The sequence below is a fragment of the Magallana gigas genome, chromosome 9 (genome assembly GCF_963853765.1).
Source record: "Magallana gigas chromosome 9, xbMagGiga1.1, whole genome shotgun sequence".
NCBI classification, from domain to species: domain Eukaryota; kingdom Metazoa; phylum Mollusca; class Bivalvia; order Ostreida; family Ostreidae; genus Magallana; species Magallana gigas.
In genome coordinates this window covers 19,387,433-19,409,044 of record NC_088861.1, presented here as the reverse complement: position 1 = coordinate 19,409,044, position 21,612 = coordinate 19,387,433, and the positions used below count along the sequence as shown (strand labels likewise).

General features: G+C 34.8%; 2 protein-coding genes across 3 annotated transcripts; one reads left to right on the top strand and one right to left on the bottom strand.

Moving 5' to 3' along the window:
- Positions 1 to 5,971: 5,971 nt before the first annotated feature.
- Positions 5,972 to 9,401, top strand: LOC105336909 (transmembrane protein 216). The gene is made up of 6 exons (XM_034478402.2): positions 5,972 to 6,103; positions 6,361 to 6,377; positions 7,083 to 7,176; positions 7,476 to 7,568; positions 8,533 to 8,734; positions 9,092 to 9,401. Exons 1-6 carry the CDS (start codon positions 6,067 to 6,069, stop codon positions 9,105 to 9,107), a joined length of 459 nt encoding a protein of 152 aa, XP_034334293.1. The 5' UTR covers positions 5,972 to 6,066; the 3' UTR covers positions 9,108 to 9,401.
- A 452-nt stretch (positions 9,402 to 9,853) lies between these two features.
- LOC117691743 (methylosome protein WDR77) lies at positions 9,854 to 20,506 on the bottom strand. 2 transcript variants are annotated; one of them, XM_034478399.2, is made up of 9 exons: positions 20,192 to 20,506; positions 15,426 to 15,611; positions 12,747 to 12,888; positions 12,458 to 12,507; positions 12,222 to 12,292; positions 11,889 to 11,982; positions 11,302 to 11,482; positions 10,899 to 10,976; positions 9,854 to 10,478 (listed from the first exon to the last, which is right to left on the bottom strand). In XM_034478399.2, the coding sequence occupies exons 1-9, from the start codon at positions 20,247 to 20,249 to the stop codon at positions 10,232 to 10,234; spliced, it is 1,107 nt and encodes a 368-aa protein (XP_034334290.2). In that variant the 5' UTR covers positions 20,250 to 20,506; the 3' UTR covers positions 9,854 to 10,231. The 2 variants fall into 2 exon arrangements, with proteins under 2 accessions (XP_034334290.2, XP_034334291.2); XM_034478400.2 differs by having other exon boundaries at positions 11,928 to 11,982.
- Positions 20,507 to 21,612: the final 1,106 nt, after the last annotated feature.

Genomic DNA, 21,612 nt, shown 5'->3' with positions numbered 1-21,612 from the left:
TAACCTTCTCTTTCATTCCTGGCCACTCAACCATGGCTCTTTGAAGTCAACAACATTTGTCTGACTTTTGAGCTACTTTTTTTAAGACTACGCAATATTGCGCTTGAAACCGCGTCATTTTTAACTTGTTTCAAAATGACGCAAGAAATAGAAAGCTACGTCCAACCGAAAGTCCAAGGTCTTGTTAAAATGGTTCTAATTATTTAGTACTTTTAAAAAATTGCATGAAAATTGTAAGGTAACAAACATTTTTATAATGTTCTCTCTTTAGTGGTTTATAAAGGAAGCGATTGTTGCAAAAAAGGACCAAAAACATATGATGGGATAATGTATTTCTTTTCTTTACTGAAACAAATGTCGGAATCGAGATCATTTATCCCATTCTGTTTACTGGAGCTGAGTAATAAGCGCTTCCGGTTTATCACTCCCTTTCGATCCTCGTTGATCACGTGGGTTGTGATAGTATATAAGCGGCTACAACGGAGGTTGTAAGGCAGTTGCAGTCCGCAGCTGAAGGTGTTCACTTCGTAATAGGTGAGGACAAACCCTTGGTATTAGGATAAGTCTTATGTGCCTGAATAAGGCTTTTGAGACTTGAGTTGTTATTATATTAGCTTGTGATAGCTGTTAGGGTTAATAGAAAGCGCGCGCGCTCCATAATAGAGTGGGATATTGTAAATATTATTGATTAAAATATTTGATTGAGAAATTTATAGTTTCTTTACATATTTCTTAAATTGCTCAGGCAGAGCAGCCGAATACCTGAACCCAGAAACGTTACATAAATTTGGTGGCCGCGTCGGGAATCGGCAAGAGATATAATTTATATTAATAATTTTAAATCAATAATTACAATGGAGGAAATAGTAGATGAAGAAATCTCATTTTTGGAGAGTAGTTGCGAGCGATTGCGCAAGGAGATAGAGAGATACTCAAGACCGTTAGATAGACGAGCGCAAGCGCGCGATTCGGGCATAGCGACTTTGGTTGGTGCGATCGGGGACCAGAGTCATGCAACTGATGATACAGTGGTACTGCAGGGAAATGAGCAGAGTGGAAACATTGTTGAAGGAGTATCCAATGAACATGTTACATTGCGACCAGCGAGAGCGCAAAACAGAAATGGCAGAAGTGAAACAGAACTTGCGGATGCCTTGTATAATTACAGCTTAAGGAATGATGAACATCCAGTTATGGTGAGCGCACAGCGGAGAGCGCGAGCGCCGTCGATTGTGAATGCTTCTACTTTATTAGCGAATGCGCCAAATGATAGACAAAGAGATTTTCATAACAGCGTACAGACGCATAGCCTGGGAGCTGGAACCAGAAATTTGATAAATGAAAATCGACTACGAGAGGAATTTGACCACGGTAATAAAGGTTCAAGGTGTAACATCAAACCAGCGACATTTGATGGAAGTAATTCTTGGCTTGACTACAAGTCCCATTTTGATGCATGCGCTACTATAAACAATTGGTCGGAAAAAGAGAAAGGCCTGTATTTAGCTGTATCACTAAGAGGGACGGCTCAGGGCGTACTGGGAAATGTTTCGAAAGAAACAGGGCAGCATTATGACTTGTTGGTAAAAGCTCTTGAAGAACGATTTGCGCCACCCAATCAGACCGAACTTTACCGGGCGCAGTTAAAGGAGAGAAAACAAAGAGCGTTTGAGACCCTGTCCGAACTAGGACAGGCCATCCGTAGATTAACGTGCCTTGCTTATCCTACGGCGACAGCGGAATTAAGGGAGACGCTTGGTAAGGACGCATTCATTGATGCACTAGTAAATTCGGATATGCGCTTGCGCATTAAACAGATAGGCCTGAAAACTTAAATGATGCGATCCGACTCGCTGTAGAACTAGATGCATACTATAGAACAGAAAGGCGAGGTGATTTGCGGATGATTGAGGGTAAGGAACGTGAGGGGACGAACCTTTCAGTTGCCAGTCAGAAACACAGATAATGGGGTGACTTGCTATTATTGCAAGGAAAAGGGACACATTCGTAAATATTGTCCGAAACTTAAAGATAATGAAACAAATAGAAACAGTAATGCATCAGCGAAGAAAGGTGGCAATGCGCTGCGGATTCGTTCTGAGCGCAGGAGGAAGCAGCGCAGTGCGTATGGACATGTTGGTGGAAGCACCATGATTAACGAATCTGGTATTTTTGTAGAAGCTGATATAAATGGAATACGGTCAAAAATGTTGATTGATACAGGTGCATCATTGACGTTGATCTCAAAAAGGGTGCATGATATAATTTCAGCAGAAAAACGCCCAGCACTAGAGGAGAGTGGACAGAAAGTTTTGAACGCAAGTGGAAACCCACTTTTTCTGTATGAAAAAGCAGAATATCATATCAAAATTGGGAAGACTGAAGCATATATCCCAGCAATGGTTACAGATGTTACGGTCGATGGAATCCTTGGTCTAGATTTTCTGAAGTAAGGCAAGGGTATTATAGATCTCAACTCTAATACAATACGACTTAACAATGAGGAATATCGCATTTCTTGTGAGGGGACCCTGGGTTGTTTTCGTGTTGTTGCGGCCGACGATATTTGTATCCCTCCTAGGAGTGAAATGATTGTAGAGGCTAAAATCCCAGGACAGAATACATTTGGAGCCTCAGATTATATTGTCGAGCCAGAAGAGAGATTTCTTGAGAAGGGGCGTGCTTTCGTAGGAAGGACATTGGTTAAAGGCAGTGAAACGGTGCCCGAGTGGGAAAAGCATGTAGTGGAATGTGGAAGAAAGCGCAGGCAGAAGAAATTTGAATGCGCCGATTGTGACTATGCCACGAACAAGAAAAGTGACATGGGGAGACATCGCCGCACTCGACATAATGAAACTGTTTCAGTTACGGCTGATAGCGGCACGGATGATTGGGAGCAACTGGACCCAGGGAATATGTCGGATGTAGTTGGGAGTACACCACAGCAGCCCCTGGTTGAAGAAGTTGTCCAAAAAAGCCGACAAGACCGACTCCTGTTTGCGCGCCAACAACAAAGTCGAAGGTTTCTAAGGATCTTCTGACGCCACGCGCTACTTCCCCGTTTCGACACCCGATGACCACTCCAATAAAACGCTCATCCATTGATGCAGATTTATCTCCAGTGCCTGTATTGTCGTCTCGTGATGCAAATACACAGACACAGCGTCAACTTCTCGATGCCAGTACTAAGACCGATGGGCAGTTCGAAGATGTGGGTACCCAGACTGAAGGACACAAACGGCGGAAACTGGATCGAGTGCAGGAGACGTATCAAAGAGACGGAAAAACAGTTGTTGAAATTCACGAGGACGAGAATTGGTTTTAAAGAAAGCGTTTTGGCAATTGTTGACTGAAATCTTTTGAAATCATAACAATTTTTTTTGTGATCATAAAACAGCGGCGCTTGCGCCATTCATAAATCATCGGCTGATTTGTATTATGATGGATTCTTTTTACGACAATGACTCTTTTTGCTGATTTTATTTGTTCATACTCTATTAATCATTTGTTGATTTATCAGAATAATTGAAAGTCGTAAATTTAGTCTTTTGTTGTTGTCATTACTATTGTTTTCATGTCCCTAGCGTGAAAGTTAGACCAGGTTAATGATTTAAATGCGAGACGCATTTCCTGGAGGCGTGGGTAATGAAACAAATGTCGGAATCGAGATCATTTATCCCATTCTGTTTACTGGAGCTGAGTAATAAGCGCTTCCGGTTTATCACTCCCTTTCGATCCTCGTTGATCACGTGGGTTGTGATAGTATATAAGCGGCTACAACGGAGGTTGTAAGGCAGTTGCGGTCCGAAGCTGAAGGTGTTCACTTCGTAATAGGTGAGGACAAACCCTTGGTATTAGGATAAGTCTTATGTGCCTGAATAAGGCTTTCGAGACTTGAGTTGTTATTATATTAGCTTGTGATAGCTGTTAGGGTTAATAGAAAGCGCGCGCGCTCCATAATAGAGTGGGATATTGTAAATATTATTGATTAAAATACAAATTTGCAATGTTCAGTAGGGGAGTGGACATAAGAAAAAATAATGCACCCAACATAAAATATAAATTGAGATATAGCTTAGACCGGAGTATCATTACAATCATGAATGCTGCGCTCTCATTCTTGGCCATTATAATATGTGCAGCTTTCGGTCATCTTTCGGTCATATGCTACCAACTCCTCTACTTGTACTAATATACAGGTTCGTGTAAGCTGTCAGTTTGGAGAAAAATTATCAGGCATCTTTTCTCTCTTTAGATTGAACATTTTTTAGATTATACTTATTATCTCAATACAGGCACGTGTATAGGAAATATTAAAAGCTCTCCATAAGGAGCAAATTATTACTTTTCATTAAACATTCTCAGTCACTTTTATCTTATTAAAGTATATATAAATGAATACCTTGTTACAAGTATTAACAAATAGTATTGTTAATTTTTTTTCAGAATTGATATTTAGATTTACATTGTTTTGACATTAATTACAATTGTAAAAGCAGGCTTTGACTTTTCGGTGATTAAAATTTTAATTTGCACGTGTCGCTCTGTGTGGCCACAAGGAGATACAGACTGTATTATATCAACATGTGAATACATAACACGTGGAAAAAGGGTGCGCAAATAGTACAAATGTACTTTTAGCTTAAATGATTTGATCGGATAGAAAAACAACGCGGATTTGTTTTGGCTGTTCCGTCTATATAACCTTCTCTTTCATTCCTGGCCACTCAACCATGGCTCTTTGAAGTCAACAACATTTGTCTGACTTTTGAGCTACTTTTTTTAAGACTACGCAATATTGCGCTTGAAACCGCGTCATTTTTAACTTGTTTCAAAATGACGCAAGAAATAGAAAGCTACGTCCAACCGAAAGTCCAAGGTCTTGTTAAAATGGTTCTAATTATTTAGTACTTTTAAAAAAATTGCATGAAAATTGTAAGGTAACAAAATTTTTTATAATGCTCTCTCTTTAGTGGTTTATAAAGGAAGCGATTGTTGCAAAAAAGGACCAAAAACATATGATGGGATAATGTATTTCTTTTCTTTACTGAAACAAATGTCGGAATCGAGATCATTTTTCCCATTCTGTTTACTGGAGCTGAGTAATAAGCGCTTCCGGTTTATCACTCCCTTTCGATCCTCGTTGATCACGTGGGTTGTGATAGTATATAAGCGGCTACAACGGAGGTTGTAAGGCAGTTGCAGTCCGAAGCTGAAGGTGTTCACTTCGTAATAGGTGAGGACAAACCCTTGGTATTAGGATAAGTCTTATGTGCCTGAATAAGGCTTTCGAGACTTGAGTTGTTATTATATTAGCTTGTGATAGCTGTTAGGGTTAATAGAAAGCGCGCGCGCTCCATAATAGAGTGGGATATTGTAAATATTATTGATTTTAAAAAATATTTGATTGAGAAATTTATAGTTTCTTTACATATTTCTTAAATTGCTCAGGCAGAGCAGCCGAATACCTGAACCCAGAAACGTTACATTTACTATTCAATAGGGAAAGTTTTTTTCTTAATAATTACATGTAGAATATTTCGAATTTTTGTCGTTATCTGACAGGGTTTAACTTTAAATATGTTTTTCAGAAGTCGGCGTTTTATTTTTATATTTTTTTTTCTTAAGTTGATTTTCTTTTTTTTAGTTACTTATTTTATTTTTTATTTATTTATAATTCTTTTAAGGATTGTCTTCATGTGCATGTTATGTACACATAATGTCACATAAAAATAGCGCTAGCACGGATTTGAAATCATGTCAGTATGTTTAGAAAATAAACTAATAAACAAAGAAGATAACTATATACCGGGTAATTCTAATTAAGTATAAAATGAATATATATTTGTCGATGTGTCGGAGAATGAAGTTCTATATCATAGCGTTACATGTACTGGTGCATACTTTCAAATGAATAAAGTTTGTCAAACGTTGGACGCTCTAGCCCCCTTTTTTTGTTTTTATTTTTAAGGGAAATCGATGTGTAGTCCACTGTACAATCCGTTTAAATCCGGTCAAAGCAATTTGAAGCCGGAAGTAGCTACATGAAAACAAAGTTGTTTCAATATGGCGACGACGGGTCAACCACAGCGCCAAAACAAAGGTAAAATTCGGATATCTTAATGATTATCAATTAATATAAGATTTTTTCTCTATAATTATGAAAGAAATAATGTAAATTTAAATATTCAAACTTGTTTATTAAGGAAATATAGTTGATATAACGTAAATTTACTGGCATTGCTTCACTTTCATGTAAAAACTTGAATGCAGGTAAAAACATTACACCCTGTAACTGATTTCAGTATGAAATTTGAATTCTTTATTTGTTTTTATTATTCATGTTGATTTATTTTTCAGGCAGAGTACAAGTTGTGGTATCCTTTTTAGTTTATCTGTGCATACCGTGCTTCTAGTGAAGAAAACACCACTGCTGAAAGTAGTGGGGGGGGGGGGGGGGGGGGGGCTAATTATTAAAAAAAAAAACAAACAAAGAAAAAACATAAAGAGAGCATGAATTTGAAGACTCATTGTTTAAAAATTATTTTAACTGACATTTTATACATCATTGTAAGTGATGCAACTGTTATGACGATCACAGCATTTAAGTTTAGTATCAAGACAGCACTGTTTTGATTTTTCATGTTTTATAAACCATGTTAACTACCGGTAAGAACTGATTATTTCATTCATCATGGGTAGTCAATAAAGTGATGACCTCCAGGCATGCAATAAACGAAAAAAAAAAAATTACTGTTGAGAAGTGCAACAAGTCAGCAACGCATTTAATTTATATAAATATGTTAAGACCATAAGTCAGGCACATGTGTTTTTATTAATACAGTGCTATTATTTACTATTAACAATAACGAACTGTTGATAATACATTAAACTGAGTAACATTGCCAGTCATTATTAAGGTCTGGAAATTTTCCACTTGTCAAAATCTTTATTTTAATTTTTTTTTTTTTTTTTTTTTTGAGTTTCAATACTGATTCATGTATTGTCATGATTTTATGATGCAAGTTCAAAGGGAATCAGTTTACTTTTTAACAAAAGATATTTCCTTAATTAAATGATAGAGATCCTCTTTGCCATATCAAGTCCTCCTCTACCTTAATGGGTGGTACTTTGCATTCTTTTTCTTGTGTGAAATTCTCATCTATGTGTACAAAAGTGAGTATGTCTTCTAATTTTACATTCCTATATTGTTACAAGTAAATCCCGAAAAGTTAAGATTTTTTTTTTTAATTTTTGAGTGAAAAAAAATTCAGTGGAAAATAATTTTTTTAAGTAGTACATGTATATGTTGTGGAAGTAATGTAATAAATGACAATTAACAATAAATAAAAGAAAATGTGTATTAATCATGAGCTTTGAATAAATGTGAAATAAAAAATGAATTACAAATTCAGTAAAATAGAATAATTTCCCCAAGTCTGGTGTTACTTCTAAATTTATTGATGAACTTGTAGATGAAACCCTTCCCTATGCTGACAACGTTCTCCCAGCAGAAGTCATACTGGTGTTCATTTTAGCAGGCATAGAAGCTTTACGATTATTTTTCGGTAAGTACATTAAAGGTAGAAATGCAGAAAAGGTTGGTTTGTTTGAAATGTATCTTAAAAAATGTTAAATGCACTTGAAAAATGTATGAGAATTCATAAAGTTTTATATTTACATTCAGTGTATATTTCCCCTTATGCTTGCATTGTAAATCTGCGACATTCAACTTTCTATGAATACACTTTACTAATTCATGCGCCATGAGTACAAATATAAACGTCTCCACATGTTTTGAGTATATTTATTTTTGTAAGATTAAATGAAACTTTGAATCTTACATAACCAATTTGATATGTACTTTTGAAAAACAATCATTAATTTATATCTACTCCTTAATAAAAAAGATTTTTCTCCACAAAGTTTCTGGCACTTTATTTGTCGGGGAAGCTATCTAAATAACATTTTAAAATGGCTGTTCCATGTATATTTCATATCCCTGACTAAGAGCGGAAATAATTGGCTTTATAGGGGCGATACATAATATTTCATACAAGCAGACATCAGTATGAAAATATAAATACATGTATAAGCATTGAATGCTTATTTTTGGACGTCGCTGGTCCAATGACACACCAAGCGGTGCAGACAAATTATCATACCGCGCATTAGCATGGTATTCAATTTGTCCGCACCGCTTGGTGTGTCATAGGACTGACGACACCAATAAATAATCATTCAATGCTTAAATAAACTGGTCTTTTTTTTTTTAGGCAGTTCTTATACCCTCTTAATAAATATACCATATTTACGTAGAATAAAAAAATGGAAAATCTTGAAAATAAATATTATATAATATAATCTATCATATACGTACACATCATGATTACTGTAAGTCTAATTTAGTAAAACGAAAAGATCTGAATTCGTGAGAGGTAGCAGTGGGTTCAGATATTGAACATCTCATTTCAGTTAGATTTCATGTATTAAAAATCATCTTCTTACATAACTGTATGCTTTCTTTTTCAGCACAAAAGGGGAACCTGACGGAGCGGATAGTGGGGGTAGTGATATCGATATTGCTGAGTATTCCTGCGGTCCTAGGGGCCCTTTATCTCATCTTGTGGCAGACCTATGTGTTACGAGTGGATGTCATTCTTGCTGCCATACAGGCAGCTTTCATAGGACTGGAACTTGTTTTTGGAATTGTCAGCATGATCAATTTTGCAAGGTAAAAACCTTTTATTTGGTATATACCAAGTGTTATTTGTTCCTTAATATATCATTATGTTGCTGTATTAAAAAAAATTACTTAAGAGATTAATTGGAGTTTAATCTTACTAATTTTAAGGGATGAACTAACTTAGAAACATTAAAGATTGAAGGTTGAAAAGTCAAATATTGTCTATTTTGTGTAAAATATATTTAAAATAAATAAATTTAAAAAAATTTCTGTGGATTCATATTTTCTTTAATTATTTAAATATCAATGTTTGTTTTCTTTTTTAAAGAAAAGGCTGTATATGATGTATAACTACTTTTATTATTAAGCTATGTATGAATTTATTTTTAATTTTTTTTTTTTCAGAGCCACGCCATACTAATTGATATCAGTGCTGTCTTAGAAAGTGGGTCTTTCCTCTTCAGGGTTTCTAGCTAAAAGAATGACAAGACATTCTAACAAATTTATTTGAAGTTAACTTGTACCTTATCTGCTTTTTGTGATAGCCAATTAAAATGGCAAATTTTTAAAATTACTGATATACATGTATTTAAGTAAACTGTACTGCCAACAATGCATGGCTTAGTGTGGCAAAACCTGTCTTTTTACCTGTATCTTTACTTGTTTAGTGGTATTGATTGTGGTTTACTACCCATGGGGTCGCACATGCATGCAATTTTAGTTAAAAAAGCCAATTTACCCTCTTTGTAGTTGTGTAAAGTATACTGTAAAATATCATTTAAAATCAGTTGGGCCAACTTTTCCTGGATTTTCAATTTTTCATAAGAGGTTTTCTGGTGTCTGATGTAAATTCATAGATCCACTTGTGTATATCATAAACAAAGACTGTTTTGTCTTTACATGGGGGACATTAATACTTGGGTAATGGGTACCACTTAATCCATGAAATTTGAGCCCCCACAAATAGGGAATGATTCCACAGTAGTGTGAATGTGCATGCTTTCATGCAAAAAGTGCCAGTGGTTGTGAATTATTTCCATTAAGATATTCGTAATGAGAAATATTTTGTATAATTTTACAGATTAAAAGAGAGAGAATAGATTTTTTAGTTCTTAATTTATTATTTACCTTAGAATGAATTTCAACAATAAAACAAAACAAAAGAAGTTCAACTTCCAAATGATTTATTTTTACGATTGTATGATTTTTTTTTTCAACTATAAGTTCGAACATGGTGATCTTTCTTCTTAAGTGATCTTAAGAAATATGAAAAACTAAATAAATTGTAAAGACTCGACAACCTTTACTTTCAATCTCTGTTATTAGCAAATGCCCTCTACAGTAAAAAATCAAAGGTGACACAACTCTTGCAAAAAAAATGTCTGAAAACAACAAAAAGTACCAACAACAAGAGTGGTCTTTTTTGAGTTTTACAGATGGCCACTGGAGATCTTTATTTTGGCTAGGAGAGGAGTTGTACACAATCAATAAACTGCCACAGAACACAGGGACATCAGGTATGTATCTAATCGAGGTAGATGCACATCAGGTGGATTCCAACCCAGCACCGTTCCCATTGCAGACCAGTGAAATGTTGGCGATCTTCTTCTTAACAGTCTCCTTGTCTATACAGTCTGTTTCCATCTGAACCGTCACACAGTCTTCACAAGTTTGTTCACTTTTTGATACACAGTGATTTTTCACTTTCGAGTCCCAACCACAGGTGAAGAGATTATCGTTTCCTTGCCAACTTAGACTGCTAACAAAGTCTGTATGGGAAGTGTCTTTGAAGCTGAAAAATAAAGATTTTAAAAAAATTAAAACATACTTTCATAAAGTTATTCATTGGTCAGCAAACTGAAAATAAGGAGATTGATGAACTATATTTATAATTCTTTAAATTTTAAATTAGGGAATTATATCAATTTGGAATTCTTAAAAAAATAATTTTTTTTACAATAGACTCAGAAGACTATTTAACGACTAAATATTCCAGGTAAATTAAACTATGAGCCAAAATAATTTCTAACATCTGAAGCACCTGATTAAACATTAAAATAAACTCAAAATGCCTCAGCACTACCAAAAAAATGATACCTTACCATCATTGCCCTACTATTGAGTGAAGTCCATCTCATGATATACCGGTACATATAAGTTTGTGAAAAACACAAATTACCCAACTTTACTCTCGGAGTACATGTGTACTTACATCTGGCGGCCTGCCTCCTTGTCCACAGACACGACAACAGCTGTACCGTCCTCGGACGCAGAGGCCAACAGGCAGGGACTACAACAGAAAGACAAAGAACCTAGATAAAAAATGGAAGACAGAGCAAGTGGTTAATTCCACATATTTTCATCATAATTTCTAAAAGTGCACAACTGAATAATTATTAGGAGATTTTAAAATTTACTAGGTACGCTTCTAACTAAACAATTTTACAAAGATATCAATTCCTCAGTCCTCATGTTTAATAATGACCTACAATTCTCTTTTCAATCATGAATGTACATACATTTTAAATAAATCAACATTTGTCTCAGAGGGAAAGAAGAAAAGTTAAGTTTGTTAAATGGATTAGTTCCCCTCCATAGCCTTATATCTTTCTTACTTTTCTTGACAAAATGATAACTTTGTGACTGCCCGGGAATGGCAGCTGAAAGACAATGTAGCTCCTACAGCCTTCCTGGTATCCTTGACGACGACCTGTCCACACTCTCCTCCGACAGCAAAATTGTGTGTTCCTGGTTGCCACACAACTTGTTTTGGGGAATGTAGAAGAGGGGATGTGTCTGAAAAATGAAATTACAAGTATAGACTTGGACATGTATATACAGAAGTATAAACATTAAGCAAAGGGACTGCAAATCAGTACAGTGTAAAGTCATGATTTTTGTCCAAAAACTGAGTTAGTTGTTGAAAAAAAATGTAATATATTAACAAACCATGAATAGAAAGTTTGCATAAAAGACAACATAAGATTTCAAAAAATGTTGGGTAGTGTACAAAAACAAAATACCTGGTTAATAAAACAAGTGCTAACTTAAGAATTAAAAAAAAAAATGCTGCGGCTTTCAAAAACCATTTTGAATCAAAATCGAGTCACGTTTTCAAAAATAGTGTAAAAAATCCAACAAAATGTGCTTGCTAGTGGATTAAGGCTTGCAGTCAAATCCTTTAACACTAGTTCCTACCCACCTACTGTGACTATGGGGACAATGGGGGGAGGAAACCCACCTAGAACGGTCACCGGACGAGACTTCCGTGTGTCCCACAGGAAAACTCTACCATCCTGTTAAACAATAATTCATGCGCCATATAAAGTAGTTCTTAATCAGAGAATATCAAGCAAGTTTACATGAAATTAAAAATTTAGGCAGATACTGTATCATCAACTGTTATTAAATACCTGAGCATAATTTGAGTCAGAGAAATCAACATTTTCTTTTTATTTGTAACAGGTAATTGTGCTTCTTTTTTTTTCAAATTATTTTGAAATATTATAAATACACTTAAAAAACTTCTACTAACTGCTGAACAAGACAAAAATAAGGCTGGCTCTGTTGGATGACAGCTGATACACTCCACGACATCGTGATGGGCTGAAACACAATCCAAAGCAAACCGGGGATATAGAAATTTATAAAACTTCAATAGTTAACCAAGGATGTTAAATTTCATTAGAAATCATTGAAAGGACTAAACAATGATGATGTATTTCTTCATCTTTATTCCATTTTATATCAAGAAAGTGTTACATTTCTTACCTCTATATGTATTTGTTGAATGCATATTTTCCAAATCCCACACTTTGACACTGAAATATTTTCAATATATACTTAGGAAAAATTGTTTTGAATACTCAAAAACAATGAAAAGTTCTTTTAAAATTTTATGGTACTTATTTAGTTTATTTTCTTTTTCCGCATTTCTTGCCACCCCCCCCCCCCCTTTTTTTTGGGTTGCATTTCTTGGCCCTAATTTTATCTTATTTATTTTTTTTCATTTCTTGACCCCTAATTTAGATGTTTTTCCAAGCCTTGGGCTCTCACTTACCAGCGGTCGGCTCCACACGAGACAGCTGACTTTCCTCCACTGACCACGCCCACTGATGTCACAAGGTCATCATGCTCCACGACCCCACTCACATGGACAAAGGTGTGGAAATTATCCACCAAGTCCCATAACGCTATGCCACCTATTAAAACATGAATATTCATCAACAATTAAAAATAATCATTTTCTTAAATTTTTTTTTGGGGGGGGGGGGGGGGAGGGGCAGGCAATATGGCTCATAAACCTGTGCAATTTCTACTCAGTGACTTACTCGAAATTTCTGATATGCACCTGTACAATTTTATGATAAGTTTTAGAAGAAAAACAAAAACCTGAAGAAGAAGAAAAAAGAGCATGTGCGAGATGCTGCTAGTGTTTGTTATGTCTAATGAATTACACTGAGCAGAGATTGGGATCAGCCAAGAGATAAAGTGACATCCAGGAATAACACACAGATCAAACTCTCTCTTTGTTTTGTCTGACAACATTCCTCTATTTAATAAGCTGTGCTTTTATGTGCAAGGTTTCGTAATGTTAGGGCTCGGTGCCATTTCCTTCTTGTCGCATTGAATGCACAGTTTATGTACCGGTAATCTTCTTCCCAAGTTCAAAATTTTATTTTGAAATATTTTTTGATTAAGCAGAGAGACAGTCTCCTCAAATTGAATTCAACTTCCTGATACGCATACTGTGTTGCATTTCAGCTTCAATTTTTTTTGGTTTTTGTGAATGATTGTCTGAAGTTAAATAAAATAACTATTCTTTACTTGTTTATATGTATGTCATATTAATAATTCAGAACTTCACTCAGTAAGAAATACATTTTAATTGTTGATATACTATGCAAATTATACAATGTAGGTTAAATTCATTACACATGCATTAATTATCAATTAATTGATTTAGATGGGAATGCACATTACTATAGCTGCAAATATTAATTTTTCTAGGTCAATGAAGAGAGGAAAATGTAACTCTTCCTTTTCTTTGCATAATATTAACTAGCATAATGGCCCAAAACATTACCTTTGACCCAAACATCAAAGGTAAAATTTGAGATCTGCATAATGTCCCCTTAAGATTATGTGGTTCAACTTCCTCCCTCTAAATTTCACTTGGATAATTATATCATACAAGAATATATTAACTACCGGTACTGTCTGTTTATTAAAATAAAAATTTTAAAGGTCTTGGGCTTTTTTCACAGTGTCTTGAGAGTTGAGATATATCACAGCACAGGACAAAATTACACCCCTGGGAATATAGGACACAATCAGATGTGAGAAATCCTTGATCCTCAGATTAAAGGTACCTCCAGTCTACCTTTATAGCCAGAATCATCTGTCTGAATCTAATCTAGAGCTTATAAATTTACTGGCATATATCTCTCTGGCTGGAATACATCAAAAATAGCAAGGATCCAGCTATGTCCAACAGCTATAATTAATAATGCCTACTATTAAAACAGGGACACCTGGCCACATGCATTTTCCTTCCCTCTCCCTCACTTTCTCTGTTTCTCTCAGTGTGCCGGCCCATTCATTAAGGCCACTGGCACCCACCCAGAACTGTCACTGTACTAAACAACTGTAACCTGTTTCACACCTATTATACCTGCAGCCCCATACAAATACACTAAATCTAGGTATTTTGGTTGCTCTCAATACAACTCCTCCCTTTCAATTTTAAATGGACCTAATCTGATTTTTTCCCCCTAAACTTGCTTTTGTAATTGTGTTTGTGCTTGGGTTTTTTTTCGCAACATTTAAAAAAAAGAAAGAAAGAAAAAAAACTCTTTTTGTACAATCTACCTCAGGATCTCAGTAGAGGGGCCTTAGAACTATATACATATACTTTACAGGGGACAATTCACTGTCTGAACAGAGTCACTCAGCAGTATTTGCAGTGGTCTAACTTACTCCTGACAATAAACAAGACAAAATCATTAAACAAACATGTACATGATTTTAACTCCCTTTGGTTGCCCAGAGAGTATTAGATTAAAGGTCTGTGGACCCTTTTTAAATCCATATATTCTGTACATGTACCAAATGCTGAGGAAAGCAATTAGGAGTAGAAACTAAAAACAGGGGATATTATTAAATTTGGTAAACAGATGTAAAGGGATTAAAACACAATTGTACAGATACAAGTACTATCTATAGGGTATCTCATGGTAAACTGTGATATGTCAGAAGTCAGAACTTCTTCTGCGGCTAAGTGTCCAGATAACAGATTTGGCAATGGTGGAAATCTAAAATGTTAAGTGGTCCTCTTGAAGAATATCATAGCCCTACTTACAGCACATTCCTTCCGTAAGAAACTCTCATAAGATATACTTAAAATACACACATACCTTACACAAACAACACCTTTGCCAATAATTTTATACAGTAACAATTAAAAAGTTACAGCTACTGACAGGCAAAAGTATTACATAGTGCTTTAAATTGACCACACATTACCTCAAACAACACTGATAAGCTTATAAAGACATGGGTATTGGTGGCAATGTCTACTATACTTAAAGTCTGACAATCAAATGTAAAGTTTTTATTACAATGAAAACACAGAGAGTAGTACTTTATGGCCTTGAGAGAGATCCGGATTACAGAGATATATATCTGTATCGGTTTGGAGCATTACCAGACATATTTCCGTATCGGTTCGGAGCATTACCTGTGTCTAATCCCACCAGGACCTTTGTGTCGTCAAGCCACACTGCCTCCTGAAATCCAGCCTCCAGCTGTACTCCAGCCGTACACTTTTCTACATCTGGAGCAGCATCCGGATTGGCATAGTACCACAAGGATCCCAGCCAGTATCTCCCAGTCAGTCCGGAGGCTCCAAGTAGAATCCCACCATCTACAAGAAACAGTTAAATCAAAGGTCAAATGTCTGATTAAAAAAAACAAAAACAAATTTCCATCTAACGTCACCAAACTGTAAACATTACTGTATACAGGGAAATATTCGCCTCTGTTTTATTTTTGCTCCTTTCGCCCTCGTTGTCAGAGGGCAAATTTAAGACTGAGCAAATTCCAAGGTCTTAAATTATCTCCCAAACCTATGTCTGGGCGAATTCAACAAGGGGCGAAACCACTTGCAAGTGAAGAAGGGCGAAAATAACCCTGGATACAGTATAAGGTTGACATGGTTAAAGCTTTATTAAAAAATATACTTCTTGTACTACATGTACAGTCAGTAACAATGTTTGATTTTATTTTTTTAAGTTAATTATCAAAATTAGCACAATCACATCTTGTACATCATGAATGAGCATTACTGTAACAAAATTTTATTCTTCAAGTTTATACCAGGCTTTTGACATGATAACAGCATCAAGGGCTCGATCACCATAGTCAAAAACAAAAAAAACTCTATGTTCTGCTCAGTCCTTTTGCCTTGTTTTGTTTTCATGTACAGTACCACAGTAAAATTGAAGTCCTTTACTGTTGCTGTTTGAGTTACTCGGATCTTTTTTCACTTATTGAAATACCTTTGATTTCTTTAAACTTCATAGTAAAAGAGATAGTTTTTTGTGTGTAAGAACCTTTAATATTGTACAACTATGATAAAATTCTTATTTAAACCTTTTTTTTTTAATTGACAAGGAGAGCACAGTGTGTCTCCATTTGAAATCTGTAGCCATTCAATCACTACATATGAAATAGCTAGACTATGAAATACACACATACAGCCCTCAGGCTTCCTTTCTAGTACGATCTAAACAGCCAAATTGAGGTCCGCAAGGAATTTCACATCAATAATAACTAAAGGAATGTGAATTTTAAAGATATTTTTAAAAAAGACACATGCGGGCGTGCAATATGAAACAAATGAACAAAGGTTATAACCAACTTAATCTTCCTGCATCATATCAAGACCGACTTCAAAATCACCCTGTTTTGTTTTTTTTTAAGTACTGGTGAATAAACAGATAAAGCACACATTGGAAATAAAAATTAATAACAAATTATAAATAGAAGATAATTTTGAAAAATGTTAAGTCTCTCTTTTTATTTTATTTTTCCATAAAAAATATGCACTAGCCTCTGTACAAAGAAATTGAAAATTGGGGCTCTGGAACTCGTAAATGCTAAAGACATAGTGTAAATAGCTCAAAAATTGGTGTCTTACAGGAGCTAGCAATATGGCTGGCTATCATAGTTTTAAAGTATTCAAACTACACATAAATTTGCAGATGAGGCAACCTTCAAAAAATTATCTCCCCTCTTCAGACCACCTGAGAAGCCCTTTGGGCTTCACAGGATTTGATCATATATATGACCAACCAAGTTTATATCCTCTTGGAACTTTTTAACACTGCAGTTCATATCTTAAACGAAGCACTGAATTTGCAATGAAATGAAAGCCTTCTATGCAGTCTGAATGAATGAGACAATTTTCTCTGAGAGCAAAACCTCCTCCAACTGTGTTTACACATTGTTTCCCTGCACACATTATATTTTTTTTTTTTAGGATATGCTTTTTTTACTGCAAAATTGCAAACAGATTCCAAAGAAATTGAGAGGGAAGTACTGGAAAGAAAAAAACCAGACAGTAGTCTGATTGATGCATCCTGTGACTTTCTGTAGCAGACTGATGCTCACAGTTAGAGAGAATGAAATTTAAAAAAATTAACACACCCCCTTTCCTCAATAAAACCCTTATTTCATAACAACCTGATTGGAATTAATTGATAATTAGGGCTTGCAAATCAGTTATCAAACGTATGCCTCCAAATTAATATTTGCGACTCAGTCGATTGCATTATAATGATAAAAGGACATGAATTATGCATGTAATTTGGAATTAATTTACATGTACATGTACCTGGCCATCCAAAAAAAGATTTGAATACAATTTTTCTGAACATGATATAAAAAACCAACATTGTTGCCGGTAAAAGAAGATTCTAAGAATACGAATTCTAAGAATATAATCCATTATCTTAAACTATCACATCTGTGAAGACAAAAGCAAGTGTACAAAGTATATATTTAGCATTCAATTCCGATCTAATGAGACTTCTCTGAGAGTATTTTTAATCAGAAAACAAATTAAGACTGTACTGTTTCAATTTACCATTGCTGTGAATTCTGATTAATCTCTAGAAGAAAGTGAGCATGTTTGAATAGCAGTGATAAGAAAGCCCCTCTCTCCCTCTTAATGGACGGCTGATAACACATGAAAGTGATGGACTAAATCCAGCCACAAAGCTAATCACTTATTGACACAAACAGTGGGCAGATACAAAGCCTGTCCTCTGGTGCCAAAAGAGGTAGACATTCTCCAAAATGGCCATGTTGAGAATCTGTTGGACCATCCCCCCCCCCCACCCCCCAACCTTCCATCAAAATCTCAAACTTTTACCGTTTCCTCTCCTCTTTACAGGTGGTGTAAATTTTCTTTAGTGATTTCATGATTATTTTCCCCCTTTTGAATATGAATATAATTGAATTTCATTGATGCTATGATTAGTCATGTGACTTAAAATTTACCATACATATGAATCACACATTTAATACTATTAAACCCACATACCCATCTACCTATAGACAGCCATATAAATATTTTCAGTGGGCAATAAATATTGATCTGATTTTAATGAAATATTGAAAAATGTCATTTCCCGGATAATGTTATAAAGAAATGGTTGATTGCAATTCATGCACAAGTTGTCAGTATAATGAAACTTACAACATTCTGCAAACATTTATTGTATATAACCAGAGTCATTTGCTCAATTTCAATGTATGTCCGTTTTGCACCCCAGAATCACTTGAGCAAAGCACACAATTTTTTTTCCACAAAGGTTAAGTAAACCATGTACATGTAGCTTGAACAACAACACTGGTACATTGTTGGGCCTCTAATCCTCTGTGTGGTCATAAATTCCATAGGCGTATATTCTTATACTGCACTTAATTGTTCCGCAAACTGATACATCGGTTGATCGAGTTGTTGAACTCAGAACGTTTTAATTGTAAATTGTTGCTCGCTACCGATCTAGAAAAATCAAAGGCATGCCAAACACGACCCATATTGAAAGACTAAACTTCACATTGTTAGGAGAGGTTATTTAAAAAGATGAAGGGATTCGAGGTGCTTTTTTTCTCATGAGTGATAAAAATCTTGTCTTTTAAAGATGTTTGCGCTATTTAAATTCTATCTGGGTCAAACAATTCAAAAGATGAATTTAATAAACATCTAAAACATTTTTTTTATGTTCTGTGGAAGGATCATTATTGACACATACCACAGAAGATATATTACCCTGCATATGTCATTATTTGCCATTCTTGCATTATAAAATGTACGCATACATATTACATAAGACTTCATATATACGCAGCCCCTCCTTTCTTATTCTTTCACAGCTCTTCTCTGAATATATATATAAATTAACTTTTCTTGCAAGGTACATTTTTCATCAATCTTGCCATCGGCCTAGGTAATAAACTCATTTTTCAAACAACTTCAAGTTTTGTTCTTTGAGTAAATTTTTAAAAATCAAGTATTTTGCCATTAATCCTCCAAATATATTTTGAAACAATCCTTGCCTAATGCATTGGGACTTAGCCTTCACAGATCGCATGTTAATATTAAAGACTAGTTCAATTTCTATAAAACCAACACAGGACAGCAAATGTATCTGTATATCTTATAATTCAGTTCACCAAACCACAATATCAAATACAGAATCCTGACCTGTTTGTGCAACAATTTTCTTTATCATCCTTTACATATATCTTATCTATAGGTCTATTAACTACATTATACAAAAGGGTTTGTATATAGTAAATAATGATATCTCAACTCCTACAGTAACTCAAGCTGTTGAGCATGTTGAGTGCAATTTCTCTTCGATAAATAGTTCAGAAACACTAAGAATATCGTAATCCTCAACACTTTTCTAGCCCTGGTCCTGACTTTTAGGAGTATAGAAATATGGCATTTGCTTTTAATTTTTTTCCAATTTTTCCTAATTTTTAATGAAGATATTTTGATTATGTTTACAGCAATTCATCAGAGTCCTAAAACCAATTAGCAACATGATGATGAACTGCAAATAAAATTAGAGAATTTATCCTCATACCTTAAAAGTTCCAATCATATAGATACATAAATATGTTATTTGTTACACCACTCTTTTTTATTTAAGATCCACCACAAAAATGACCCCACAAGAAAATGGTCTTCATTACTCAAATACTCTAACAAACAAATCAAGGGCACATCATGTCTCTTAAAACCACGTGGGTAAATTTTAATAAACAACAAATTAAAACCCGCAATTAAAATCCAGTTTTCACATTGGCATTTAATCGATGACAATCACGAATGATCGACTGGGCGACAGAGTAAATTCAGTTTGATTTTTATTTTACGAAAAATGTGCAAGATTCTGTTGGTTTCATACAAAAACAAGAAGAGTTTACCTTTATGACACTGAATCACGTCCAAGTGCCGATCCATGGCGGCCGGGATTTGATCCATCACTGCTCAACCGAAACCAGTGTGTACTTAGCAAAGAAACTTGGCTGTCAACCATGTGCAAGACTTACCGGAAATGCGCGCGAAGACAAAGAAATAAAAAGCAAAATCGGGCTGTAATTTTCAATCAATATGATTATTGTTTTTGTAAAAACACGAAAAATAAAACTGTTTGTTATATCTTTATATTCTTAAACGGTGAAATATTAAGCTTTATAGTTGTATTAGGAAAGATAAACTTGTTTTACGACTTGCCGAATGTTGTAGGTTATCGGAGTTACCCCCCTTTTCACATCTCTCTCTCTCTCTCTCTCTCTCTCTCTCTCTCTCTCTCTCTCTCTCTCTCTCTCTCTCTCTCTCTCTCTGTACTCTTTAACACAGTTGACAAAATAATGTTTGAAAATTGTACAATTTTGTTCTAAATTTCTCTTATCAGGTGATATAATTATTTTCCTACATAAACAAATTAGCTTATTTTCGTAGGCCACAAAAAAAAAGCAAAACAAAACAAAACCAATAGACCAATCCACACTTTACAAAAGTTATGTCCCTTGGCCGCCATCTTTAGGGAAAAACCCATATATTTCTCACAGTAGCCTTTGTAGTTTAGAGGGTTGTAACTTCGTCATTTGACATTTAAAATCGGTTTCCTCTGTGAATTTTGATTGCCCTAAGTTGGGGCAACCCACACATCGAAGGAATAAATTAAATTCCAAAAGATTATTTCACAGGACGCCCACATATTTGGTTGCATAAAGAAGGGAAAAGTTGTTTTTTCCCTTTTGACCTTTGTGTTGACCCTGCAAAGGGGAACAACTTTTGCAAAGTGTGGATTGGACTATAAACATATAAATTTCGCGAATAAGCGCACGACTGTCGCTTTTAAATGCAAAACTTTTGCGATATAACAGCAAACTTTTTAAATTTTGAATATTGATATTGTCAGTTGTGACAAAAACCATTATAATGAACTATGAAAACGAAAAATAATACAATACACTGTATGTCTACTGAATTATTTTCCGTAAAATTATATAGGCCTATTTGGATAATGAATCAAAATGATATATAATCTATTTAATGTATATAAATTAAAATATGATAAAACTTCATAAAAAATTACATTCAAATTAAATTCTAGGACACCTCTCTCGTTATTTTTTCGCCAAATCTTGTGATCGCAAAGGAATTCGTCAATTATCTATTTTCATATCGTTTATGTATTTTTTTTTCTAGAATAAATACAAATTGGAAAATCTTAAAAACCTTGGTACCGATTGTAAAATTAGACGTGTACAAAATTCCGTTCAAACAACCCTCCCCCCCTCCCACGGAAAATTCGAATTTATTAATTCAGTCACACATC

Bases quoted from the DNA above. Each gene is read 5' to 3' on its own strand.
- LOC105336909 (XM_034478402.2), top strand. From the start codon at position 6,067: ATGGCGACGACGGGTCAACCACAGCGCCAAAACAAAG. The intron at 7,177-7,475 runs GTGAGTATGTCT...ATGAACTTGTAG, and splicing joins TCTCATCTATGTGTACAAAA to ATGAAACCCTTCCCTATGCT. The intron at 7,569-8,532 runs GTAAGTACATTA...TTTCTTTTTCAG, and splicing joins AGCTTTACGATTATTTTTCG to CACAAAAGGGGAACCTGACG.
- LOC117691743 (XM_034478399.2), bottom strand. From the start codon at position 20,249: ATGGATCAAATCCCGGCCGCCATGGATCGGCACTTGGACGTGATTCAG. The intron at 12,889-15,425 runs GTAATGCTCCGA...ATGTTTTAATAG, and splicing joins CCTGGTGGGATTAGACACAG to GTGGCATAGCGTTATGGGAC. The intron at 12,293-12,457 runs GTAAGAAATGTA...ATTGTGTTTCAG, and splicing joins TTCAACAAATACATATAGAG to CCCATCACGATGTCGTGGAG.